The sequence below is a fragment of the Argopecten irradians genome, chromosome 4 (genome assembly GCF_041381155.1).
Source record: "Argopecten irradians isolate NY chromosome 4, Ai_NY, whole genome shotgun sequence".
Taxonomy (NCBI): Eukaryota; Metazoa; Mollusca; class Bivalvia; order Pectinida; family Pectinidae; genus Argopecten; species Argopecten irradians.
The window spans coordinates 24,494,959-24,522,917 of record NC_091137.1 but is presented as its reverse complement, the minus strand read 5'-3'; the positions used below and the strand labels follow the sequence as shown (position 1 = coordinate 24,522,917).

Sequence of the window (27,959 nt, the reverse complement as noted above, 5' to 3'; positions counted from 1 at the left end):
ACCAAATTTAAGATCAAGTTTGTTAGATCTACCAAAATCATCGGGAATATCCGGTACAACATATCGCCAATCATTCAATGCTGACGATATGTATATTTGAACTCGTCGAGGATAGGGCTTCATTTGATATTTAGAATAGTCATTGAATTCTCAAGCTAGATTGTTCACAATGCATTCACAAAATAATTCATAAACATCAACGCTGAGTGACGCGGCACAGTCTGTGTTAAATTGAATCTTTTATAGTCTTATCAATGGAGTTCCGTTTTTCAATTTTACCGGTGCGAAAGTCATATAATAGAAACCTTTTCCGCCCGCACATAGCCGAAGACAACGAATAAAAATAGAGAACGCATTGCGTAATATACGGAAACAGTTTGTTAATTGTTAAACGCAAATGAAACTTGATAGATAAGTCGCTATCAGCTGTTCTATGGGCTTCACTGACACCGACTGTTTGTGAACATTGACAATGATGGCCATATTCCGATTACATTTGGTGATAATTACACTGTCGATGCAAGGTATGCGATAATTTGGTCGGTCTAGCCAGGTTCCTGGATTATAAGGTTTTATTTGTTGTGAAAAAAATAAGGAAAATATCTTATTATAAAACTGGAATTCACATGAATCCAAATTAGACAATAGCCGCGTTGGACAAGTTATATCAGGTGGTTTTTTTCAGACTTTTTTTTATATTAGTCAAATTAAAAACAAAATACCTTTATTTTGTACTGGCATGTTTCAAAACCTGATTCTTGAAATCTGTAGTAAAACTGCTAATGTAGTTTTGACTTTCCATTTCACACGATTACTAGTGTTGCATTATGCATTATTCTCTCATACCTCTCATACAAAGGTGTAATACTGGCTGGTCTAGGGCAATACACCTATGTCACCTGAAGCTCTATTGCTACCCATGCAATTAAGCCTCGTGACGTCACAACGTTTTTTTTCAAAAACTGGGCTGGATTTACTTTAAAAGATACAAGCAATGGGATTTGCCCTGAAAATATCAATCAATTTTCCTGTATGGAGAATTGACTTGCAGTCGCGTTGTTTTTCGAAATTAATTTCAAAATGGCGGAAAACAATAGTAGTAGTAAAACTGCAATTAAACGTCGAGTTATGAGAGTAAAATATTCATTCATACAAGGACATGAAGGATAGGGATATTCTACCCTATCACATGATGTTTTTAAAAGATTTTGTGACCCTCGGGTAGAATATCCATATCCATCATATCCATATATGGAAGTGTCTTATAATATTAATCAATCAGTCAAACAGTTAACTCGATTGTATATATTAAACATTTAGAATGAAGCTGCTACATGTCACAATTAATGTATAAATTATTTTTGAAAGATGACTAGATTTTTGTAACATTTTCTGAGCAAAGATTTACAACGAATATGCGATTGTAGATGGCAGTATGTCATCAACTGCTAACGATGTCTTTATTTTCAGTGGCCAGAGGATGCTTACCCGGTTGGACAGCATTCGGAGGTTCCTGCTATTCACTATCCTTCGATAAGCTCGACTGGATAGCTGCTTCGGTAACTTAAATTCTTTTGACCATATACATATGTAGCAGATAATGTTTTTGAAAGTTAAAACAAACACCAAAAAAGCTAAATCATAGATAACTAGAAGTACTAATTTATTTAGTATTTTTGTTTTATATCCATATAATCTAATCGTTGTTATCATATACGTTACAGCCTCTGCTAGAACTCTAGCTTGAGGATTCATTAACTATCCTTAATATCAAATGAAGCCCTATTCTTGTCGAGTTCAAATACACATGTCATCAGCAGAGGTGTCTACATTCTCGATACTCCAAGGATTACGATCACTGACGTTATATCTATCCTGGACTATCTCATAGTAAAACCGGAGACAGTCTCGGAGACAAACTGACTAATTATATTCCTGCAGAGACCGACGCCTTAAAGCAGCACAGTAAACCAGAATATGCCGCGCATACAATGCCTTTGATGTACATCAGAGGATAATATTACCTGTGTCTTCTGCTGCCTCCAGTTTTACTATGACAAAGTCCAGAGGTGGATATATGACGTCAGTGATATCAACCCATGGAGTATCGATGATGAGGTATCTAGTTTGGCTTGTATTTACAAAAAATGCACGATCTATAAGAAATCCTGCCAAAAAGCTGATGAAAATTACAAGTTGCTTTATGGTCGAGTGTGGATTTGAGACAAGGGTAGTACTAACTTTAATAAAGTCTTTCTAAATTTATCTGAATGTTGTATATCCTTCCATTCAACCTGTGTGATGTACGAGTACATATTGAAGTATTTTAATAAAATTAATAATAACAATTTTTTTCTATTACAGGCAGCTTGTTGTTCTGTCGATGCTTACCTTCTTGAAATTGAAGGTGAAAATGAGAATAAATTCATAAGCGCGATTATCACAAATCAATATAGTAGGTATTGTTATCTCTTGGACAATGGTAAATGTTATCAGGTATTGCTATAACATTGTATTGTCATGTAAACGTGGAATATATTTTTTCAATTTTAGAAAATGTGATTAAACATAACAATGCTTTACTTTTTTAAAGACATTAGTTTATCATTTATGTCATCAGTTTCTTATGTCATATTCTGTATTCACTTAAAATAGTCATTCTCTACCAGAATGTAAGTGAATAAATACGACCTGATACACATCTTGTGTGTCGATGTCATTTTCCTCGACTCGTTATATGACGGTATCGCGGCCAGAATCACGTTCACGTGACCTCTAGCAATTAGCCAGTCGGCATTAAGTGTACAACAAAAATTACAGTTTTAAATAATTAAAAGAAGACTCACTGATTAAGATATGAGTAAAACAATGTTGATCTTCGCGAACTTGTTTTTTGGAAATCGCGAAATTAAGAAGCAGCGAAAAAAAGTTGGTATACTGTATACTGAGGAGACATTACATTACCTATTATATGTTTTCATCCCCATCACCGCTGCCAGGTGTAAACAAGCACCCTCGTTTATTCAGTCCTGGGTATATAGGCCACATTTTAATGGCTTCTCTCGTTAATATTCACTGGAAGTATACACGCCCAATATAGCATATGCATGCACGCGTGACAGAGAGCGAACAATATAATGTCTAATCGCGAAAACTTGTCAACGGGAATTAATATCTACACCATAGATATTGAAAGGAGTTCGAATACAATTTTTAACTTCGCATTATTGAACTCCGCGAACTTGTTTTTGGAAATCGCAAAATCAAGTGGCAGCGAAAAACATTGGTTTGCGATATACTAAATAGATATTAGATGATGTTTTCACCCCATCACCGGCTCCAGGTGTAAAAAAGCACCCTCGTTATTTAGTCCTGGGTATATAAGCTACAATTTAATAGCTTCTCCCGTAAATATACATGTAAGTATACGCGTCCAAATACACATGTGCATGAACGCGTGTCAGAGAGCGAACAACAAAAGGTCTAATCGCGAAATTCGCGAAAGAAAGTTGGTTTACAGTGCCTATGATAACGGAATAAAATACCTATATATCCGCCCTGTGATTAAAATCCAATGGACTTTTCTGCAGCCATACAAGTGAAAGAGTAGTTACATGAAGTACGCAGGTGTTTATTTAAGAGACATCAGCTATGACTTGTCACGAGTTCTACCTCAACTCATGGCGGAACCAATCAAAATCAACCTCAACTCATGATGGAACCAATCAAAATTTACCTCAACTCATGACGACGAAAGCAATCAAAATCTACATCAACACATAAAGAAAGCAATCAAAATCTACCACAACTCATGAGGTAACCAATCAAAATCTACCTCAACTTATGACGAAAGCAATCGAAATTTACCACATTCAATGGCGGAACCAATCGAAATCTACCCCAGCTCATGACGGAACCAATTAAAGTCTACCACAACTAATGGTAGAACCAGTCGAAATCCATTCCAACTCATAACGGAAACAATTAAAATCTACCTCAGGTCATGCATGACGGAACTAATCAAGTAATCAATGGAATATTAGTTATGTAATTAACGCATTCTATGCACACGGGTATATTAACGATTTTCATATGGAGCCGAGGGCGTTCACTTCGTGCCACTGTTTACCCTAGCCATTTAAGATATAATATTCCTAGTAATGTCTATTAAATTCTGATCTACAGTCGTTCGAGGATGTCCGAACGGATGGACATTCCTGCTTTATGGCATTTTTCGATAAACAGGACTGGTCAGCGGCCTCGATAAAGTATTCCAGATAAAAGTTCATTGTTTATTTTTATGATGCAAATTTGATTTATGCAACATGAAAGTGATGATATTTTATCATTTTAAAATCAAAATGTGACACAAGATAGATTCTCGATTGGAAAAAATCAGCAAGTCTTATGTTCAATGACACGGTTAAATTTTACTGTTTGAAAAGAAATGAAAAGAACGCGGTAGGGGAAATTGCTATGAAAATATATTTTCTAAATACGATAATAACGATATTCTAAACCAAAACAATTTCGTAAATGATACAATAAGCATGGATTGTATACACAACATAATCGTAATAAGATTGATAATAAAACCAAATAATCTGGTTTTATATCATATGTTTTTTGCAGACTACCTGTTACGGGGAACACGTCTATCTGGCAGAGGTCGGTGATGAACTGGAGAACGATTTTCTGAAAGAATCGGTGGCTAGATATCTCAGTTACACGTGTGTTATTATATCTTTATTTACAGGTCCACTACGTTTCCGAAAGAAAAATGAAATACAATTAAAAGAACCCCTATTCCTGTATATTAAAATATATTGTCCCGTGGCAACTACACTTTAATTAGAACGACGCAGGGAAACGGAAACATAAGACGACCCGCGTTATGCGGGTTGATACTTATATCATTTATTTATAATTATCCAGGTAGTGTAGTATTCACGGTAAGTTAACAACTTTTTGAAATATATAAAATTATAGAATTATATTTTCACTTGCTAGGCTTGTTCACTATACACAAATATACTAGCCGATTTTGTTTACCATAACTGCACCGTTGCGGTTAATGTATGAACAATGGTATCTGAAAATAATAATAGCACTAATGGCAATAAACCATATAGTGCGGTTATCGGAGGGCACCTGTTGATTTGGTAGCGTGATACCTCAAAACGTTATGTCAGAATTGCTGACGAGTTATTCGCCCTTTTTAAATGAAGACAACTTGGTACAATGACAGCTTTGATAGAGGCTAAGTTTATGTGAAAAAATAATTGGTTTGAACACTCAATTTCTTCAAAAATTTCGATGCATTTCTTTTGTTTGATATCTAATGTATGTTTTTCATCTGATTTTGGATTGATTTCTCAAATACATTCTGTTAGATGGGAATGGATTTATTTCCGTCATTGACTTCATAATCCGGCATGGCGCCGGCGTGATCGATGGTTTGGCAAAGTATTAAAAGTAAAGTCATACTTTTTGTGATACATACTGAATGCATCGAAATTAATAATTTGTATATTTCATTGTTTTGAATCTGTTTCACTATAGGATATATCCTATCATATTCAACTCGGAACAATTTTGACGATCGTGAATGTACTTGGGCCGAGTTTTACTTTGTTGCCGAGATCGCACATACATTTGTAAATGTAGGCTAGCATGAATGTGACCGATCATTTAAATATTAAACAATTAATTGTAACAGTTAAACACTTCCTTGGAGACGATTGCGATCGTATTGATTCACTTTACCCATTCGGGGCGAGATTCCCTGTTGGGTCGAGTTTACCTAGCGGTCATGACCTATGTATTTCGGTCAAGTCGATCGGCGTACCAATGTGAACCGTTTGCGTTTCTGTACATGTACAAAATTGTTATGGTTACATTGAACAGTACTTGTAATTTTTTGTTTTGAAAGGTGAGTTTTTTTATTCATGCATGACTGCATCCGTGGCGAGACCCCTATAGAGACGGAAGAGGACAGGACCAGCAACAGTGCCTGCAGAAGTTGAGTCGGTGACGTCGACAGTTGGGCCTAGTCATGGGACGATTTCAGGACCTCTTGCAACTGGGAGTGGAACTGACCATTATATGCCACCTGAGCTACCGGTAGCAGCAACACCTCCTGTATTACAAGACCCGGGTACGTCCTTTGGTGTAATGCCAACCCCTATTGCAAGTGTTAATGATATGTTAGGCTTGTGTGTATCTGTTTCAGTGAAGCATAAGATTACAAATGGAAAGTATGCTGTACTTTAACAATTGTTGTCTAACTCAATGGGAGATTCCCATCGGGCTCATAGGATATCTCTAGTTGATGGGGGCTTCTTATCAAACCAAAAAATCAATATCCTAAGATTTTTGACATCAGTAAATGGACAGATGCATTCATTATATATATCAGCATTTATACAGCTCTGCACCCAGAACAGTTGCATGGGTTTTTAAAATACATATGTTGTTTGCCTTGGGGCTCAGAGATGTGGTGGCATGGACTGGATCAAAGATGACGAGCAATATAGGTTAAGAAAAGCTCTTAACTTCCAAGGGGCATGGGACATTATTGACAATGAATTATACCTGTTATATATGCAGCCACAGCGGGTCCCCCTACTTCAGTCACAAAATCAAAATTCTAACACCCTAAAATGTTTCGACTACAATTATAAAGGAAATTGTACACGCCCACACTGTAGCTACTATCACATATGTATTACGTGTAGTGGGGGGCATGCTAGTATGAATTGTGTTAAAATGAATACAAACAACTCATATTCTTTCCGAAAAACAAACAACAATACAAAACAGCAAAGACAGGTGGGAAACAAGCAAGAATCACAAACAGGTGTGGACATTAGGAAACACACCAATAAAAATCACAGCTCTTAGCTACTGGATAGCTAAGTACCCACAGGTAGCAGTAGGGACACAGCTTCTTGGGGAGGGGTTTAAAATGGTTTTAGAATTCAATATCTAGGCTCAAGGATCCCGAGAGAATCCAGAAAATTGAAAGTGGCCTCCATATATCTAACACACACAGACATATCAGAAAATATTTCAGGAAGTAGAATTAGGTAGAGAAGTAGGCTCCCTTTGATAGGGTCCCCTAGATTTAGTTCCCAAAAAGGTGCAAAATGGAGGTTAATTACTCACCTTTCATGTACTTCAGGTAAAAGTATGAATAGTAATATTGATCCTGATACAGTTTCTGTTAAATTCTCGTCATTTGATAAAGTAGTTAAAATTATAGCAGTTGGGAAACGGGACTATAAGGAAAATTGATATTAAATCTGCATTCCGTCCTCCCAATCCATTCGGCGGATTTTCCGATAATAGGATTTAAGTTTCAAGATAAGTATTTCTTTGATAAGTGTTTTCCCATGGGGTGCTCAATTTCATGTAGTCTATTTAGAAAAAAAAATATCAACATTTATTTAATAAGTAGTTAAGGAGAAGTGCAGTGAGCAAAGTCTAGATCAGTATTTGGACGATTTTATATTTGCTGGAAAAGAACAATGTGATACATGTGCTAGGCTCATGTCTTCTTTCGAGAAACATGCAATGAAATGTGTATACGTTTATAAATCAGAAGGTCTAACTACAGTTTTTGTGTTTTTTGGGTCTTGAAATTGACACTATTAAAATGGTAGTCAGGGTACCTTAGGAGAAAGTGGTATATCAGGTCAGAAATCGTGAAAGTGTTGGAAAGTAAAACTACAAGAATTACAGTCTGGCTGAGATTATGTCTTGTTGTGCAAACGCTATACCAATAGCTAGGACCTTTACACGGCTATGTTTAATGCAATGACAGGCATACGGAACCCCTTTTATAAAGTAAGAATATCTAAGTAAATTAGAGCAAACTTAAAAAATGTGGTTGCTATTTTTGAAAGATTTATTTTAATGGGTCCTGTTACTTTGCGGAGAGTACTTGGGGCATTAATGTGGATTTAGGTCTGTATACAGGTAGTGCAGGGAATTGTGAATTAGTTTGTGGTTCCTGTTGGGTAAGTAATTGAATAGTTTTCAGGTGTCCAAGTGATTGGCAGGGAAAATCCATCATGAGAGACATAACTTTCTTGGAATTGGTGCAAATAATTTTTGGCAGTCCAAGTTTGGTCTTATGAGTTCAGGTTTAAGAAATTATTTTTATGAAGACTACTAGCTTAGTAACTATAGTTTACTATACAGAATAACAAAACACCAAAGATACATAAAGTAATGCGATATTTTGCATATATATGTCTGTTAAAGGCTATTCCCAGTCTGCAGTTCAAGCTTTTATTGGTTTGAGTTTTAATTGCAAGCTAGGTGGTCATGATGATCTTACTCAACAATTTATTGTTAAAAAACTGTTGGAGGGAATTAAGAGAGATAGTGAGGAAGGTGGTGACACCAGATTACCTATAACAGTAGACTTTTTGGCTAGCATTATTAAGGTATTTCCCAATTCCTAGTATCAGTATTGCCAACCTCTGATGAGGTCAAATCGGTTGATCACCTTTGAAAAAACGGCTGAAAGGGTCAAAACAAGGGTCATATGCGAAACAACATTTTAATGTAATTTTTAACACTTTTTAACACTTTTTTTGAGGAAGGATAAGCGCCTTATTTATGATGATTCAGTTGCATTAGAAAGCATTATAGAACAATTAATATGTAAAAATCTTTCTTTTTGATAAAAATAATTAACGTGGTCCAGGGTTTCATTATGCTATGAATGATGAAGGCCATTTTTGGTCACCAACAGGAGCATTGTACCTTTTAAAGAATTTTGGCAGAGAGTAATTTCTGAATTTTGAAACAGCTATTAATTGAGCCCTAGTCTAATTTGTCCTCAGCTGGCTAAGGCCTAAAAAACGCATCATAGACATCTTAATGACGCTGAACAGTTTAATTGCTTACAATTTCACACCTTTATTAAAAGTTTGTTAACCTGCATTATAACAAGGGCACTAATATAGTTCTTAAGCCCTGAGATTGTAATCTAAATGTGAAATGGATATATCTGATGTAATTTTGTGCAGCTTTGTAGACAACTTTGGTCCCAGTTGCTTGAAAATCGGGTTATTTCTATTTCTAAAATGCTTACAAAAAACCTCTTGGTGCACGTTTCCTTGCAGGTATTGGTATAATTCAGCATTTTACTTTCCCGGTTGAAATCACAGTCGGTACACATGCTCTTTCAAGGTCTGATGGACCGATTTATATTGATTGATTGACATCATATTGATTATCATATGATGTTTATATTGACGGATTGATTGATTGAATTTATCCAGAATCAATAATTTATTTGATTGATGGCTTGCCATTATGGTTTATTGATGGACCGGCGGCCATCTTAATTGGTGGATTACTGTTTCCCAGAATCCATCAATAAATTTGTGTTGCAATTTTGATTGAATTTGTTTGATGGCGTGCCATTGTGGTCTATTTATGGACCGTGCCGCCATTTGTATATATTCATTAAAGCTGTGACCATAAATCCAAAATTGAAATTCTTTGTTGTCTGTGCATCTAATGATAATTCACGTATAGCACAATACGTGGGAGATATAATACCTCTTTGTGGGAATAATCCTCCTCTTAACTCGTGAGTATACGATTAAAATTGAGCGGGTTGGTTTCACAGTACCTACTGCCAAAGTATCAGAAGTTGATGGGTTCATGTGACAGAAACTCCATCCACAGCTATTATCATTGCGATAACTGGACAACATAGCCTGTTCAGACCAAGAATTATACGTACGAGAAGGGTATGAGTGATTGCAAAATCGTTGCGGCTATTGAGATTGTTATCCATTAAAAGATAGACGTCCAGCGCAACGATGTTCTTCAATTATGAATGTATTTATCTAAGTCCTTTTTTTATCTAATACCCTCTTACCAGCTATGGCCATTGTAGGTCGTATGACTTAGTATAATAAGTTTCCAGAACAAATCCGTCTATGTTTGGTAAATGCGTTAAGTTACATACGTCCGCCTCAATATCGTAATCCAGAGTGGAAGGGCGTGTTGTATCATTTATGAACAAAATCATCAGTGAGGATTCCGCGTTGATCACGCCATCCATTTCTCCAAGTTGTAAGCCAACTTTGATAACAGTTCTTGTTTGCTATATGCATATACATTTGTAGATGTGCATGTATTCCTTATATACACATCACAAATATTATGACCCAATCCTGAAAATAATATACTGAGAATATCGATTATTTTTATCAGCATTTTGAGGTGTGTCAAGACAAGCGGCCAATTTTGACTGAAAGACATGCTGCCTGTACGGACCAAGAGAGGTAAATCAATATCCGCCGTAAGTGTAGATTATTCTCAACATGTCATTTGTTAGATAAGCTATTATCACGTATTGAGTTAAAGATAACTGAAGGTCAAAACAAAAGTTCCTGATAGTCTGTGCACTTATAATAATAATGTACACTGTACGAGTAAGTCTGGTGTTTGTCACGCTGGGTTACCAAGGTATGCTGACCATTGTTTTATATCTTACAATATTTAAATGCGTTAACCCTTTCTGATATATTTGTTTCTTCATTCAATGTTTTTTGTTTGTATTTATTTTTTTTTTTGTTAATCTATTTATTTTTTTGGTAAATATTTCTTAAAACGTTACGATAATGTCAAAAGTTTATCTATATAATATATAACTGTTTGTTTGTTTTTGTTTACATAATTGGGCAGTTCACCTATAGCTAATTAAAGGTCTACTATTTACTAATTTCAGTGGCCATTGGTTGCCCGGATGGTTGGAGCGAATTCGATGGTTCCTGCTATTCGGTTTCGTCGCAAAAGTTAAATTGGATAGATGCCGTGGTACCGTAAAAGATCAAAAGATAATATACAAATTATGCTTGCCTAATTTTACGTTCTCTAAATCTTATGTTGAGATAGAAATTAAAGGCAATGATTCTTCTTTTCCAGTCTTTACACTCGAATCAAAATAAAGTTACCATCAGTCAAGATGTACGTCCTAGTTAGTATTAACTATTGCCAAAGTTTATTAGATATTGTGTATTGCAGGATGCTTGTCATACAACGCATTCGTATGTGGTTGAAATTGGGAGCAAAAAGGAGAATGATTTCCTGGAACATCTCACACGACACAGTATGCATCTTTAGGTGTCAAACACATATCGTTGTACATTATTGTCTTATTATTCGTTCCTATATCATATAATGCACATTGATATCCTCTGTTATTGAAATAAATTATTCTTTTGAAAAAAAAAATAAAAAAAAAAAAACGTTTAAAACAAATCTTTCTTGTCAAATGTAAATATCAGTTTAACAGTTCCTTTTTTAACTTGTTTCCTGGAATATCTATGGGTATCTTGATTCTCTTTAATTATACGGGAAATTGAAATAAAAAATTAAAACAAAATTTCGTATCATTACGTTAAAATGGCAGAAGGAATCAACAGTTACATTGATGTTCGTTTAGAATAAATTTCTATCATACAGAACACGACAAAATCTACTGGCTCGGGGGGAGTGACGCGGTCGTAGAAGACCATTGGCGATGGATGAGTAAATACCAGACATTCAACTATACGAACTGGCATCATGGTGAACCGAACAATCTAGACCAGGGAGAGTCCTGTCTAGCGGCGGTGCACAGATCATCTCGCTTTGAATGGAGGGATTATCATTGCGAAGATAAAAACAGGTTTATTTGTGAGATGAGGTATGTAATTAAGCTTTTACTTTTTTTGTACTTGTGTATGTAGAGGAAATAGTCCGTGTCTTAAAATAGAAGGTACACAGCGAATATCTTAAAATACTGATATAATGTTAATTCTATCCTGATTCTTGATAAATGTGAATATTATAATGAAAATTAACATTAACCCCGAAACTAATTTAAGTAACATTTCTTTACATATATTGAAACGTTATGAAGGCAGTCATACCTGCATTTATGTATTGTATATGTTTTCGCTTATTTTAATTGAATAACATTTGAAGGATGAATAAATTACTCAAATGATCAGATTTATAACATTATTTATTTTTTGAAAGGGGTTTTTATTATGATATAATAAAATCTTATTAAGATCTACAAAATGTTTACTCAAGGTTCCTCAGATGGTTCCAATGTCGCTGCCGGACTATCATTTGAGATAATTATTCATTCCAAATTTAAAACAATTTAAATGACGCTGTTTACAATAAAGGTGAAAACGTTTATACTTCCGAGGCACATTTTTATGCTTTATTTCATTCATCAGCAGAATGTGGAGTGTTTACGTAATCATTGTCAAAAATGTTTAACCTGTTTTTCGTTAGAATATCTTCAGACCTTATACTGTGTTTGCATATTTCAGAGTTATCTGCTCTTGCGGAAAGGTATTGATTGTGACGTCAGGTGTTTTCGAAAGTATCGTTATACTTTTCGGAGAAACAACGTGAATTGCGCTCACAACATAATGACGTAACAATCGATACTTACCCGAAAGGAAGATAATAGGCAAACACCGAATAAAGAGTATGTCGTCTTAGTCGTTGCATTATATCGAATTGGATTATCAAAATTGAATATAATGCATGCGTCAACTATATACATGTAAAGATAAAAGTATGTGTCCAAAATAAAACCCAACGACTGTCTTCTAGTACTTTCGCTATTTCTTGATTCCTCTTCATCTTATATTCCTTAAGAGCCTTCAAGAATGGCGAAAGTACTAGAAGCAGGTCGTTGAGTTTTTTGTCTACATATGTATGTATATATGTTACATATATATGTATGTATATATATGCTATTTTTCCTGTTTTATTTTCAGGGGAGGATCGTGGATTGTGCTTGGTTAATTAATCAATCAATGTCAATCAATGGATCACATATAAAGGATAATTGAAATAAATATGTTGTACAACACATTGAAGATATGCATGTATTGTTTTTATTTGCAAAAAGTAATTACATACAGTTTAATTCAAAAATGTTGTGGTATACGAATTCAAGTATAGCATTGTGCGGTTTTTTCTCCAATTTCAAATATACGAATTGGCAAATCAATGTCATTTGGTTTAGGGTATTGATATCTTTCAGTTAAACTGGATTCAAATGCAGATAGCAAGTTCGATGATTTTTACACGCAAAAACTATTAACAGCATCGGCATCATCACGATGTATATATCATATACTGTGTGCTTTTTGGAAAGAAACACATACTTATCAAAATTGTAAAACAAAGGTAGAATAACCCATTAGAAAAAAGAGCAATCTATACTTAACTTCTCTAACGTCTCTCACGTCATATTTCATAAGGTCTCTTATTTTCCCACTAAACTATAGCTTTTACATAAGGTACAGCTTCGTTGTTTAGGTTTTGCAAGTCCTACTAGAACATTTTTTTCGGAATGGTAAAATCACATCAAACGATTACTGGTAGTTCAATTCTCTTCCATAATACGTGTGACGTGACAAACACTGAGAGTCGGGACTAGTCACTGTCAAATGACGTCAATAAAGAAAATCCGTGGTATAAGATAGTGTAAAAACACCAGTTATGGCATGTCGGAATAATATGGCTATTCACGTGTGATGTGTATTTAGAGAACATCATTAGGAGAAAGTGAATTATAAACACTAGTACGTCATGGCAGATAACGAGTATAGGTAAGATATGATGCGCTACTTATGACCACGACGACAACGACCACTACGACGATGATGATGATCATGATGATGATCACCATCATGAGACATGAAGAACGTTTATATTAGCTGTAATAGTTCAATTTTGCTTGTAACAAGCATTTTTATTGACTTAAAAATTACTCAATCGGTCGATAAAGAGAAAAATGGCGTCTCCATTCGTAACGATGCTTATGATTGACCGATATAACGCCGTAATGATTTCATAGAAAAAAAAGTCGTAAAATGAATTCGGAATTTTGAACAGATTATCTAAAGTAAATTGAATTGAAAACATTGAAAATAATCCTTAATTATTTTCACTTAAAAACGACTACATCCAAGTTATTTTTCTTTGCCTTTTATTCTATTCAAAAAGAATCTATCAGAGCACAGGTGCCCATTTCAACTTTCCAATAGAATCCCACTTCTTTCAACGGTAATGTAAGTAAGAAAGTTTGCCCATAACTAAGGTATTTCCGGTGTGAACGTCATGTATGGGACGGTTCACTGTACGTGACCACTCGACGAATACACGGAACATGATACACGTGCCTGATTGTGCTCTATAACACTATTTATATTAGTAAGTATGCCGTTTCCAGAATGCGATTAACAATTTGCGAGATAAGCTACTATCTCCCTTTGATCAATGAGATATGAAAGGTCGACGTGGTTTAATCGACTGTGGACAATGATGATGTATACAGGACAACTGTGTCTGTTAATAGTCACCCTGATTATACAAGGTATGGTCGATATGTCACAGGGTATCAAAATAAGTTATACTGATAAACTACATCAATATTCAAGGATTAACACAAAAATCTTAGTGTACTCTAAATAAACCGCGAAGCGGTTTATGATGAGAGTACACTCAGATTTTTGTGTTATATTTCCATAACATAAAAAATCTATTCAAATTAATCCTTATAATTCAATTTAGTAAAGATAATCTCTTCAATATTCAAAATTCATTTTGGGACTTTTTTGTCTATGAAATCATTAAGCCGTCATCTCAACCAATCAAAAGTAATGTTACATGGGCTGATAAAGATTTTTAAGCCAATGAAAACGCTCGTAACAAGCAAAATTGAATTGTTATTGGATGTTAATACGCAGAAACCAAAATGAAAGGTAGAAGCATAGATTTATCTCCATACAATTCCCCAGGTAAGGGTTACAAATATTTCCGTAGTGTATTAAACAATATTCAATCTTAACGAGCGTTTTTATTGTCTGGAAAATATAATCATAAATAGCTTTTGAATTTATTTAGAGCACATTTTTGTGCTTTAGTTCAATTATAAAAATGTACATTCAAGTAATTCTTTTAATAACGATTTCTATGTCTTTCAGGAAGTCAGGGATGTTGACCAGGTTGGACTGCGTTCCGAGATTCTTGCTACATAGTAAAACAGATTCAAACAAATTGGACATCTGCCTCGGTAACTTCAATTTCTTAAAAAAACCCAAGCTTTTCTACCTTTAATATTGTAAACGTAGTGAAACGCAGATAATAAATCATGATGCAAAAGAAACAAAGTATTCGTGATTTTCGAATTCGAGTGAACAAGAGACTTAACTATTTCGATCATTTTTACAGAGTGCTTGTGATTCCATGAATGCCCATCTTGCTGAGGTTGGGGATGAAAACGAGGATAATTTCTTGAAAACCTTGATCTCCAGTTATCAATGTAGGCTTTTTATCATTTTATTTTTTATACTCACATACAAAATATATTATACATCATAACTAATTATAGCTGAAATAACTATTCTAGAAAGGCTAAAAACTTTAAACACAGACTTTGATAGTGAAGTATCTCAATGGTCCCAGCAAACAAATATCATTTTATTATTACTTTCCCTTGTAATTTGTATTTATATTTTTTATTTGGTTGTATGTTGTATATTCATCAAGTAACTCAAAATATAAGTATATCTCTCTGAATTATTTTCAAAATCATATTAATTTTAAACTGATTAATTCATAGTTACTTTAACACACCTACATGTATGTAATAAATCAGGTTGCTATTTTAGAAATCATTCAATATATATATACAAGTATGAAAAATAGTTATAAGAAAAAATATCGTAGAAAAAAGTTGGGCCGAAATAGCGCGAACACATCTTATATACGACAAAAGTTTTCATTGCACTTTTAAAGTGTATGATCTAGTATTTAATTTTTGAATCGTACGTGTAAATGTATTTCATTTGATCAAGTAATCTGAAAAATTAATTGTAAGCATGTATGTCACTATTCTTGAATGTCATTGAGTTATTTCATCTGGAAATTTTGTTTGCAAACTGTATGAATTCGCGAGCGGATTCTCACAAAAGTTTGCAAACAAAATTTCTTTCTTATTGTCTTGAGGCTTCAGCATAAAATCGTGCACTTTGTGATACGAATATGATATTAGGGACTAATGACCTAATACAAGGTATTTGAGAACGGGCTCAAAATATGGCAGCAAAAAAACATCACAAGTTTAATATCTTAAAAACGAGATGATTAAGAGTCCTATTTTTTTCTATACCCATATGTTCAGGGCAGCTGAGTGCAAATATAAACATTAGCAATTGGTAAAAGCCGTCGGCCATCTTGTTTTTTTCAAAATTTCCAACATAGAAATGTTTATATTCTAATATCTTGAAAACTTATCGATATAGAACTTTAATTCTTGTTCTATACCTATATTTTCAGGGTTGTTGAATAACAATATGAATTAGTAATGGTAAAACTTTTGTCAGTCATCTTGGTGTTCACAATGGCCGACATTGAAATGTTAAAATTCTAATATCTGGATAACTAATTGATATAGATTCCTAGTTTTTCTTCGAAACCTATTTTTGTAAGGCATTTTAAGCAAATATGAACGTAAGTAACTGGTAAAAGTTGTTGGCCTACAGTTTTTATCAATTATTGATATTTGCAGTCACCCGTAAAATATAGGTATTGACACAAATACAAGGACTCTTTATGGATTAGCTTTCAGGGTATTAGATTTTAATTATATCTACGGCGCCCATTTTGATCAACAAGTTTTCAAGATATTATATTGTTCTATATCAATTATTTTTCAAGAGATTAGAAAATAAAAACATTTCATGTCGGCCATTTTGAAAAACAGTTTTATCAGTAACTAACGTTCATATTTGCATTCAGTAATTATTGAAATATAGGTACAAAACAAAAATTATAATCCTGTATCAACCAGTTTTCAAGATATTATAGTTTAAACATTTCTATGTTAGTCATTTTGAAAAATAATATGGCTGATTGCTTTTACCAATTACTAATGTTTATAATTGCATTCAGTAACCCTGAAAATATAGGTATAGAACAAAATCAGGATTCTGCAACATTCAGTTTTCAAGATATTAGACTTTGAATAATTTGATGGCGGCCATTTGGCGGCCATGACCGTCAGCAGCAAGATCCGCTCAGGATTCAGTTTTCAAAACCTTGTATTAGGTTATAGTTTATATATATATAATGGTGAACCAAATTTCATACTAGTATCACAAAGTGCAGAATTCTTCCAAAATGGGGCTCCAGCATACATAAAACAATGGGAGATTTTACGTTTGAAAATTTAAAGCAAAATAACCTATGCTTATTTTTATTTTTTCAATTTATCAATTTACGAGAAATACAATGTGGTATCAGTATTGCAATTTTATCTTTGATTTTCTAGCTCACAAAAATTATTGGCTAGGTGGAAGCGACGCTAATGCTGAGGGAGTTTGGCAATGGATGCAGAATAATCACCCAATCAACTACACGAACTGGGGACATGGCCAGCCAAACAATCTTCACGGCAAGAACTGTCTGGTACTGCATTACAATCCTCCAGACTTCAACTGGAAAGCTTTTGATTGTATGAAATATCACAACTACATTTGTGAGACTGAGTACGTTATATACATGTCAATAACATTTAAAGTCATGTTGAAACGTATCATTTAGTTTGATTGAATGGTTTATATTAGATTTGTCTTTTTGTGTATCAGTTAAACATGATATAAAATTAACTTAACATATGAAGTTTTGATTTCACAATCTTTAATTGATTTAGTCCAAAGAAAGAAATTACAGTAGCATAACTATTTTTTTTCTTTGATATCTTTTTCAGATGTTTCATTCATGTAGTATAGGTTACGCAGAACATGAACTTCTTCAAATTGTTATGTTCATTACGTCAACAAAGTTGTATTTATACTTGATATACATGCAATGAACAATACTAATATTGCTTATCATGGTCAGTTTTCTCAACTTGATCATAACATGTCAACTTTGTAATCTTTAAGTGAGTTGACCGTTGTATTTGAGTCTGATATTAGTTAATATGTCAGATTTAGTTTGATCTAAATATCATTTGTACTTTTCGAACAATTAATGGAATTATGCTTTTGTCTTTTCAGAAATAGTTCCTGGATCATTCTTGGTTAAAAGTTAACACTCGAATATAGCATATACAAACAAAATTTTCTTCAAATAAAGATAGGTGTGGATTTTTTGTTTTTCTTTTTATGTTTCGCAACGGTCTTTACAACGTTATGGACGTAACATTCAACAGTATTTGCTATTTTTAAACGTTCCATATGTAACGAAAAGCCGGCTATTTTTGCGATTTGAAAAATGTAATTTCCACCTAAAACGTGAGATTAATCAACTTTTCATGATCTTTGCGACAAATGTACATATGAATTATTTATATCTAATATTTTTACCGAAAAACTTTTTTTTTCTATATTGTATCTTTAACTCAATAAAGCAAAATCTAAATATAAAATGTACTTGAACATTTTTATAAGCAGTTTAGGCATTGCGATTTTCAATCATTTATTGTATTAAAATTGTCTTTCGGTTAATCCTAATAAAACCGATATGCCGGTTCACCGAACATTTTCCGCGATAAACTGTAATCGAGGGAAAGGAATTGTAATAAAAAAACCATAAAATGCAAAAAGAGGAAAACATCATGTGAAAGCAATCGTTTCCTTTCAAATAACATTTTAATCATTTTATATTTTATTTGTTTATCTTTATTTTATTAATAGAATTCCATTTCTTGTTATTTTCATTTTACTTCATTTCAATTTTACCTTTTTTTTCATTAACTTCTGATTTAGCTTTAGAAGAAATAACTATTTTGTACTTAAATTGACACTTCCCAATCATTATCCTACATATGAAAATTATATATAAAATCTAATGAAAAATATTTCTTCTTTCGCTTTTTTATTAACCTATGAAAACATAAATCCAAAAAAAAATGTCCCTAAAAACCCTAGATATCGTAATGTCACAATGGATACATCGACGTTGTGAATTAATTTTAATTATTATGCTTTATTTTTATTTTTGATTTTAACTTTTCATGCCCATATAAAATTTAAAAAAAATAGTGGTATCAATACTTGAAAAAAGAGAACACTGTATTATTTTTGAAGCCGGTTACAACATTAAACATACGTTACTGACAATGTGACTTGATGACGCTAATTTATGACAGTTTTGAATAACATGCATCATTATTCATCATAGAAAAAAACCGGTATGTTTTATATAGTATTTTTTTACAATCATCCAATGAAGTGTTTCATGAAGCATTTTCATTCAAGAAAACACCCGACTCAAAATTAGACCTAAAGACAGACACCGCGTATCATTATTTTACAAATAAACTTCACAAAATTTCACATTTATTTACCAAGAAAACGAGTGGTAAGTAACAAAATGTTTTCATTCTCTTTACTACCCAAACGAAGTTTAATGACTTGTGATTCTGAAGTTTTCACGTCATACTCAGTTATTAAGGTTACACGCGGGGTTGTTCGATTTGAAATTAATTGAAATGAAATTGAGTAAGCGTCTTCTTGTCACCTTTAAGATAACTTCGTGTCGTGTGATCTGTTTCTGCTTTCATAATATCGTATAGTAAGCCGTCCAGGTTTAGGAAACCTATTTACCTACCTATGCAAATACTGACTAAACATATTAATATCAAATTAGTTGAGAATTACAACGCGATATCTCATATCATTTACTGAAATCTAAATATAGATTGTATACATTAACCAACACAATAAAACTGGCCATCGAAATATGCTATAGGGAATCAACCAACTAAATAAAAAAGACCTTTCGAAATGGCCCCTGTGTATACAAGAATTGAGAGCCCAGGATAGAATGATTTAGCCCGGCGCTGATTGGCTGGCTAATTATGAATTTCAAAAGTTAAAAAATGTTTTCAGACAGGTAATTATTTCCTAGATAACCATGGATATTGAATTTTGGAAAATTCAAATTGAGATTTAGGTTCAAAATATCAAACTTTGATAATGAATAGGTAAAAAGCAAATAGGATTTCAGGATTTTTCAGTGCAAAATGCGCCTGATTTCAATAAAGCTACCCTGGTTTGGAGTTTGAGCAGAAGGACCCAAACTTTTTTTTTCTATTTAGTGTTATATGAGAACCTAGACTTTAATTATAGAACACAACAGCTAACTAATATTCCTTTGTTTTAATAATACAGTACAAAACTTTAACAAAGTTTAACACTGTGGTCTATGTAAAATCATTTAGTTGGTTGCTCTCTGTAAAGATATTTACATCAGTGCAAGGACGTACATGTTATAAATCCTTAGTCAGTGTAATTATGAAATGAAGATTTTTTTTCTAACCAGACGAATCTAAAATAATAAATGCTATATTTTGTTTTTCAGATAACTTGACAAACTAAAATAGATTTTAATAAACGAATCCATTAGATTTAATCCTCTGTTATCAAGTTGATACGCAGAATCATTGTCTCTATTATGGCGGGACGATAACGCCGGTTTCTTGTGACATTCTCTGATATTATTTAGGCATTCGTGGCATGAAAAAAGAATCGGTCAATCATTAAGTATAAAATAAAGAAAACAATATTCTCATAACTGCCAAATAGTGACTAAAATGTAACCAAATTTAATATCAAGTTTGTTAGATCTACCAAAATCATCGGGAATTCCCGGTACAACATATCGCCAATCATTCAATGCTGACGATATGTATATTTGAACTCGTCGAGGATAGGGCTTCATTTGATATTAAGAATAGTTATTGAATCCTCAAGCTAGATTGTTCACAATGCATTCACAAAAATAATTCATAAACACAAACGCTGAGTGACGAGGCACAGTCTGTGTTAAATAGAATCTTTTATAGTCTTATCAATGGAGTTCCGTTTTCAATTTTACCGGTGCGAAAGTCATATAATAGAAACCTTTTCCGCCCGCACATAGCCGAAGACAACGAATAACAATAGAGAACGCATTGCGTAATATACGGAAAACAGTTTGTTAATTGTTAAACGCAAATGAAACTTGATAGATAAGTCGCTATCTGCTGTTCTATGGGCTTCACTGACACAGACTGTAACAGTGTAAATGTGTTTGTGAACATTGACAATGATGGCCATATTCCGATTACATTTGGTGATAATTACACTGTCGATGCAAGGTATGCGATAATTTGGTCGGTCTAGCCAGGTTCCTGGATTATAAGGTTTTATTTGTTGTGAAAAAAATAAGGAAAATGCCTTATTATAAAACTGGAATTCACATGAATCCAAATTAGACAATAGCCGCGTTGGACAAGTTATATTTTAGTGTTTTTTCAGATATTTTTTTATATTAGTCAAATTAAAAACAAAATACCTTTGTTTTGTACTGGCATGTTTCAAAACCTGATTCTTGAAATCTGTAGTAAAACTGCTAATGTAGTTTTGACTTTCCATTTCACACGATTACTAGTGTTGCATTATGCATTATTCTCTCATACCCAAAGGTGTAATACTGGCTGGTCTAGGGCAATACACCTATGTCACCTGAAGCTCCTATTGCTACCCATGCAATTAAGCCTCGTGACGTCACAACGTTTTTTTTCAAAAACTGGGCTGGACTTACTTTAAAAGATACAAGCAATGGGATTTGCCCTGAAAATATCAATCAATTTTCCTGTATGGAGAATTGACTTGCAGTCGCGTTGTTTTTCGAAATTAATTTCAAAATGGCGGAAAAAAATAGTAGTATTAAAACTGTAATTAAACGTCGAGTTATGAGAGTAAAATATTCATTCATACAAGGACATGAGGGATAGGGATATTCTACCCTATCACATGATGTTTTTACAAGATTTTGTGACCCTCGGGTAGAATATCCATATCCTTCATATCCATATGTGGAAGTGTCTTATAATATTAATCAAACAGTCAAACAGTTAACTCGATTGTATATATTAAACACTTAGAATGAAGCTGCTACATGTCACAATTAATGTATAAATTATTTTTGAAAGATGACTAGATTTTTGTAACATTTTCTGAGCAAAGATTTACAACGAATATGCGATTGCAGATGGTAGTATGTCATCAACTGCTAACGACGTCTTTATTTTCAGTTGCCAGAGGATGCTTACCGGTTGGGACAGCATTCGAAGGTTCCTGCTATTCACTATCCTTCGATAAGCTTCGGTAACTTAAATTATTTTGACCATATACATATGTAGCCGATAATGTTTTTGAAAGTTAAAACAAACACCAAAAAAGCTAATTCATAGATAACTAGAAGTACTAATTTATTTAGTATTTTTGTTTTAAATCCATATAATCTAATCGTTGTTATCATATACGTTACAGCCTCTGCTAGAACTCTAGCTTGAGGATTCATTAACTATCCTTAATATCAAATGAAGCCCTATTCTCGTCGAGTTCAAATACACATATCATCAGCAGAGGTGTCTACATTCTCGATACTCCAAGGATTACGATCACTGACGTTATATCTATCCTGGACTATCTCATAGTAAAACCGGAGACAGTCTCGGATACAAACTATATTCCAGTAGAGACCGACGCCTAACTTTAGAGCAACTCAGTAAACCAGAGTATACAGTTATACAATGCCTTTGATGTACACCAGAGGATAATATTACCTGTGTCTTCTGCTGCCTCCAGGTTTTACTATGACAAATTCCAGAGGTGGATATATGACGTCAGTGATATTTGGAATATCGAGGATGAGGTATCTAGTTTGGCTTGTATTTACAAAAATTGCACCATCTACAAGAAATCCTGTTGCTTTATGGCCGAGTGTGGATTTGAGACAAGGGTAGAACTAACTTTGATAAAGTCTTTCTAAATTAATCTGAATGTTTTATATCCTTCCATTCAACCTGTGTGATGTACGAGTACATATTGAAGTATTTTAATGAAATTAATAATAACTATTTTTTTCAATTACAGTCAGCTTGTTGTTCTGTTGATGCTTACCTTCTTGAAATTGAAGGTGAAAATGAGAATAAATTCATAAGCGCGATTATCACAAATCAACATAGTAGGTATTATTATCTCTTGGACAATGGTAAATGTTATATCATGTATTGCTATATCATTGTATTGTCATGTAAACGTGGAAAATTATGTTTTCAATTTTAGAAAGACATTAGTTTATCTATTCAATATATCATCCAGTTTCTTATGTCCATATTCTGTAGTCACTTAAAATAGTCATTCTTCTACCTAGAAATGTAAGTGAAATAAATACGACGCTGATGAAACATCTTGTGGTGTCGATGTCATTCTTGTCCTCGACTCGTTATATTGGACGGTATCGCGGCGCAGAATCACGTTCACGTGTGCCCTCTAGCTTAATTAGCAGGTCGGCATTAAGTGTACAACAAAAATTACAGTTATAAATAATTAAAAGAAGAACTTACTGATTAAGATATGAATGTGTTAAAACAATGTTGAATCTTCGCCGAAACTTGTTTTTTGGAAATCGCGAAGACGAATAAGAAGGCAAGCGACAAAAAAAGTTGGTAAACTGTATACTGAGGAGACAATTAGCATTATCCTATGTATATGTTTTACATCCCCGATCACCGCTGCGCAGGTGCTAAAAAAAGCACCCTCGTTTATTCAGTCCTGGTATATTTAGGCCACATTTTAATGGCTTCTCTCGTTAAAATTCACTGTAAGTATACACGCCCAATATAGCATATGCATGCACGCGTGGACAGAGAGCGAACATTATTATGTCTAATCGCAAAAACTTGTCCCGGGAATTAATATCTACACCATAGATATTGAAAGGGAGTTTGAATACAAATTTTAAATTCGCATTAGTGAACTCCGCGAACTGTTTTTAGAAAATCGCAAAATCAAGTAGCAGCGAAAAAACATTGGTTTGCGATATACTAAATAGATATTAGATGATGTTACCACCCCATCACCGGCTCGGGTGTAAAAAATGCACCCTCGTTTATTTAGTCCTGGGTATATAAGCTACAATTTATATAGATTCTCCCGTAAATATACATGTAAGTATACGCGTCCAAATACACATGGTGCATGCACGCGTGTCAGAGAGCGAACAACAAAATGTCTAATCGCGAAATTCGCGAAAGAAGTTGGTTTACAGTGCCTATGATAACGGAATAAAATACCCATATATCCGCCCTGTGATTAAATCTAATGGACTTTTCTGCAGCCATACAAGTGAAAGAGTAGTTACATGAAGTACGCAGGTGTTTATTTAGGAGACATCAGCTATGACTTGTCACGAGTTCTACCTCAACTCATGCGTTTTCTGTACATGTACAAAATTGTTATGGTTACATTGAACAGTACTTGTAATTTTTTGTTTTGAAAGGTGAGTTTTTTTATTCATGCATGACTGCATCCGTGGCGAGACCCCTATAGAGACGGAAGAGGACAGGACCAGCAACAGTGCCTGCAGAAGTTGAGTCGGTGACGTCGACAGATGGGCCTAGTCATGGGGACGATGTCATGACCTCTTGCACCTGGGGAGTGGAACTGTCCTTTATTTGCCACATGAGCTACAGGTTGCAGCATCACCTCCTCGTAGTACACGACCGGGGTGGTACATCCTTTGGTGTTAATGCCAACCCAATTGCAAGTGTTCAATGATATGTTAGGCGTGTGTGTATCTGTTGTCAGTGAAGCATAAGAATTACACAATGGAAAGTTATGCTCGTACTTTATTCAAATTGTTGTCGTAACTCTAATGGGAGAGTACCCATCCGGGGTACATAGAGCTATCTATAGTTTGATGGGGCTATCTTATGTCAAACCAAAAAATCAAAATACTTTGTAAGATTTTTTTACATCTAGTTAAATGGACAGATGCATTTCCATATATATATATCGGTCAGTTTATACCAGCAGTGCTACCAGAATCTGTCTGCTAGTGGACTTGTTAAAATACATACTGTTGTTTGCCTTGGGGATCAGAGATGCGCGTGCGTGTTTTTTTTTTTGGTGGATGGTGGCATGGACTTAATACTCCCAAGGGGCATGGGTACATTGAGTGTGGACAATGAATGTTATAACCTGTTAATATATGCAGCCCCAGCAGGGACCACCTACCGTCAGTCACAAAATCATAAATCTGAACAACCCTAAAAATGTTTCGACTACCAATTATAAAGGATCATGCGTTACACCGCCCACCACTGTAGCTTCTATCACATATGTTTTACGGTGTTAGTGGGGGGGGGGGGGATGCTAGTTGAGGAAATGTGTCGCTTAAATTAAAATACAAACAACTCATAGTTGAGTTTTCCGAAAAAAAACAGAACACAACAATAACAAGAACAGCACCACGACAGGTGGGAAAAACAAGCAAAGAATCACAAAACAGGTGGTGAGACATTAGGTAAGACATCCAATAAAAAATCACAGCTCTTAGCTACTGGATGGCTAAGTACCCCACAGGTAGCAGTAGGACATAGCTTTCTTGGGTTTTTTACAAATGGTTTTAGTAACGTCAATATCTAGGGCTCAAGGATCCCGAGAGAATCCAGAAAATTGAAAGTGGCCTCCATATATCTAACACACACAGACATATCAGAAAATATTTCAGGAAGTATAGAATTAGGTAGAGAAGTAGGGACTCCCTTTGATAGGAGTCCCTAAGTATGTTTTAAATAAATAGTCATATTGATCCTGATACAGTTTCTGTTAAATTCTCGTCATTTGGATAAAGTAGTTAAAATTAATAGCAGTTGGGGAAACGGGGACTTTAAGGAAAATTGATATTATATCTGCATTCCGTCCTCCCCAATCCATTCGGCGGATTTTCCGATAATAGGATTTAAGTTTCAAGATAAGTATTTCTTTGATAAAGTGTTTACCCATGGGGTGCTCAATTTCATGTAGTCTATATTAAAAAAAAAAAAAAAAAAAAAAAAAAAAATCAACATTTATTTAATGAGTAGTTAAGGAGAAGTGCAGTGAGCAAAGTCTAGATCAGTATTTGGACGATTTTATATTTGCTGGAAAAGAACAATGTGGGGACATGTGCTAGGGCTCATGTCTTCTTTCGAGAAACATGCAATGAAATGTGTATACGTTTATAAATCAGAAGGTCTAACTACAGTTTTTGTGTTTTTTGGGTCTTGAAATCGACACTATTAAAATGGTAGTCAGGGTACCTTAGGAGAAAGTGGTATCTCTCTCAGGTCAGAAATAGTTTGAAGTCGTTGGGGAATGTCAAACTACATGAAATACAGTCTGCCTGAGATTATGTCTTGATGCGGCCATAACGCGTAATATACCAATTGGCTGAGACCTTTACACACGCGCTATGTTTAATGCACATGACAGGCATACCGGAACCCTTTTTATGTTAAGTAAAGCCAATTATCTAAGGAAATTTAGAGCAAGACTTAAAAATGTAGGGTGCATATTTTTGAAAGAATTATTTTAATGGGCTCCGTTCTTTGTTGTGCGGGGAGTTTCTTGGGGCAATTAATGTGGATATAGGTTCCTTCTGTTTTACAGGTGGTGCAGGGAATTGTGAGTTTAGTTTGTGGTTCCTGTAGGGTATGTAGATTGGAATAGTTTTCAGGTCCAAGTGCATTGGCAGGGGAAAATTCCATTCATGGAGAGTACATAACTTTGTTGGAATTGGTGCAAATATATTTTTGGCAGTCCAAAGTTTGGTCTTATGAGTTCAGGTTTAAGAAATTATTTTTTTATGAAGACTATTAGCTTAGTAAACTATAGTTTTACTATACAGAATAACAAAACACCAAAGATACATCAAGTAATGCGATATATTGCATTATATATGTCTGTTAAAGGCTATTCCCAGTCTGCAGTTCAAACTTTTATTGGTTTTGAGTTTTAATTGCAAGCTAGGTGGTCATGATGATCTTACTCAACAATTTATTGTTAAAAAAACTGTTGGAGGGAATTAAGAGAGATAGTGAGGAAAGGTGGTGGTGATTACCTATAACAGTTTTTAAAATTACAGTAATGAGAACAGCTTCGCAAATATTTATTGCGTTTAAATTCGTTCTTCGTCTTTTCGTTTTCAATATTGGTTAATATCAAATGTTTTTTTCGTGAATTTTTGAGGTCATCTAACCGTGACCCTTCGTTATGGCAAAGAACACATTTTTTGGATAAGATTGGACAAATAGGACAACTAGCATTCCTATCATTAAATAAAAACATTATACTAAATAATTAGGATATTATTGATGTTATACTCTTTCCATTGTCCAGAACACGGAAGCTATTGGTTGGGAGGAAGTGACGTCTTTGTAGAGGGAGACTGGCGATGGATGAATACCAATCAGCGATTCAACTACACCAACTGGCAACAGGAACAGCCAAGCAATCTGCCGGGCTATGACTGTGTAGGGGCCCATAGCGACGATTATAGCTTCAGGTGGAGAGACTATGATTGTACAGAAAAACATAAGTATATTTGTGAGGCTAGGTATGTTGAAAAGAGATATTTTTTTTTCTGCAATAATATACAGAATGATATATTATGTTCAATAGATTTCACGTGACATATATTAACTATGGATCTAAACGGCAACAGAATTGTTTTGCATATATTTGAAATGTATTTAATTTATTCACTAAAATATTACCTGATCAAGATGCAACTGATAATTATTTTAGGAACGATAGGAATAGCAGACTATTGAACATTTACGACAAAGGTATTGATTGCAAAACTTACAAATCAACAAACTTGAAGCTATTAAATTCACATGACATTCAATATATAGTTTGAAGCGCCAGTTTCAAAATCGTTTATGATATATATTAAGATAATAACACAATTCGCTCGTTAAGATGTTTGTGAATTTTAAAACTATATTCGTAATGTTAATGTAATGTAATTATGATTTCCGTCTTTGGGTTTTTTTCAGAAGTGGCACTTGGATAATCTTTGGTTAA

The 27,959-nt window shown here is 34.1% G+C and overlaps 3 protein-coding genes and 1 pseudogene across 4 annotated transcripts; all 4 read left to right on the top strand.

Annotated features, from left to right (window-relative positions):
- Positions 1–217: 217 nt before the first annotated feature.
- Positions 218–27,959, top strand: LOC138322191 (perlucin-like protein). Its single transcript, XM_069266242.1, has 5 exons — positions 218–524; positions 1,471–1,559; positions 2,365–2,455; positions 27,270–27,486; positions 27,932–27,959. The coding sequence occupies exons 1-5, from the start codon at positions 473–475 to the stop codon at positions 27,957–27,959; spliced, it is 477 nt and encodes a 158-aa protein (XP_069122343.1). The 5' UTR covers positions 218–472.
- On the top strand, positions 5,784–8,528 carry LOC138321071 (uncharacterized; annotated as a pseudogene).
- Positions 9,837–12,917, top strand: LOC138321075 (perlucin-like protein). Of its 2 annotated transcripts, none has more exons than XM_069264486.1 (5): positions 9,837–10,313; positions 10,760–10,848; positions 11,056–11,140; positions 11,497–11,719; positions 12,816–12,917. In XM_069264486.1, the coding sequence occupies exons 1-5, from the start codon at positions 10,289–10,291 to the stop codon at positions 12,841–12,843; spliced, it is 450 nt and encodes a 149-aa protein (XP_069120587.1). In that variant the 5' UTR covers positions 9,837–10,288; the 3' UTR covers positions 12,844–12,917. The 2 variants fall into 2 exon arrangements, with proteins under 2 accessions (XP_069120587.1, XP_069120586.1); XM_069264485.1 differs by lacking the exon at positions 9,837–10,313 and adding an exon at positions 10,325–10,497.
- LOC138322436 (perlucin-like) lies at positions 14,332–18,508 on the top strand. The gene is made up of 5 exons (XM_069266463.1): positions 14,332–14,422; positions 15,033–15,121; positions 15,280–15,370; positions 17,381–17,597; positions 18,111–18,508. The coding sequence occupies exons 3-5, from the start codon at positions 15,295–15,297 to the stop codon at positions 18,136–18,138; spliced, it is 321 nt and encodes a 106-aa protein (XP_069122564.1). The 5' UTR covers positions 14,332–14,422; positions 15,033–15,121; positions 15,280–15,294; the 3' UTR covers positions 18,139–18,508.

Coding starts and splice junctions, on each gene's coding strand:
- LOC138322191 (XM_069266242.1), top strand. CDS start 473: ATGATGGCCATATTCCGATTACATTTGGTGATAATTACACTGTCGATG. Junction 1,560..2,364: donor TCGACTGGATAGCTGCTTCG/GTAACTTAAATT, acceptor TTTCTATTACAG/GCAGCTTGTTGTTCTGTCGA. Junction 27,487..27,931: donor AAGTATATTTGTGAGGCTAG/GTATGTTGAAAA, acceptor GGTTTTTTTCAG/AAGTGGCACTTGGATAATCT.
- LOC138321075 (XM_069264485.1), top strand. CDS start 10,449: ATGTACACTGTACGAGTAAGTCTGGTGTTTGTCACGCTGGGTTACCAA. Junction 10,498..10,759: donor TGTCACGCTGGGTTACCAAG/GTATGCTGACCA, acceptor TACTAATTTCAG/TGGCCATTGGTTGCCCGGAT. Junction 11,141..11,496: donor GGAACATCTCACACGACACA/GTATGCATCTTT, acceptor TCTATCATACAG/AACACGACAAAATCTACTGG.
- LOC138322436 (XM_069266463.1), top strand. CDS start 15,295: ATGAATGCCCATCTTGCTGAGGTTGGGGATGAAAACGAGGATAATTTC. Junction 15,371..17,380: donor CTTGATCTCCAGTTATCAAT/GTAGGCTTTTTA, acceptor TTGATTTTCTAG/CTCACAAAAATTATTGGCTA. Junction 17,598..18,110: donor AACTACATTTGTGAGACTGA/GTACGTTATATA, acceptor TTGTCTTTTCAG/AAATAGTTCCTGGATCATTC.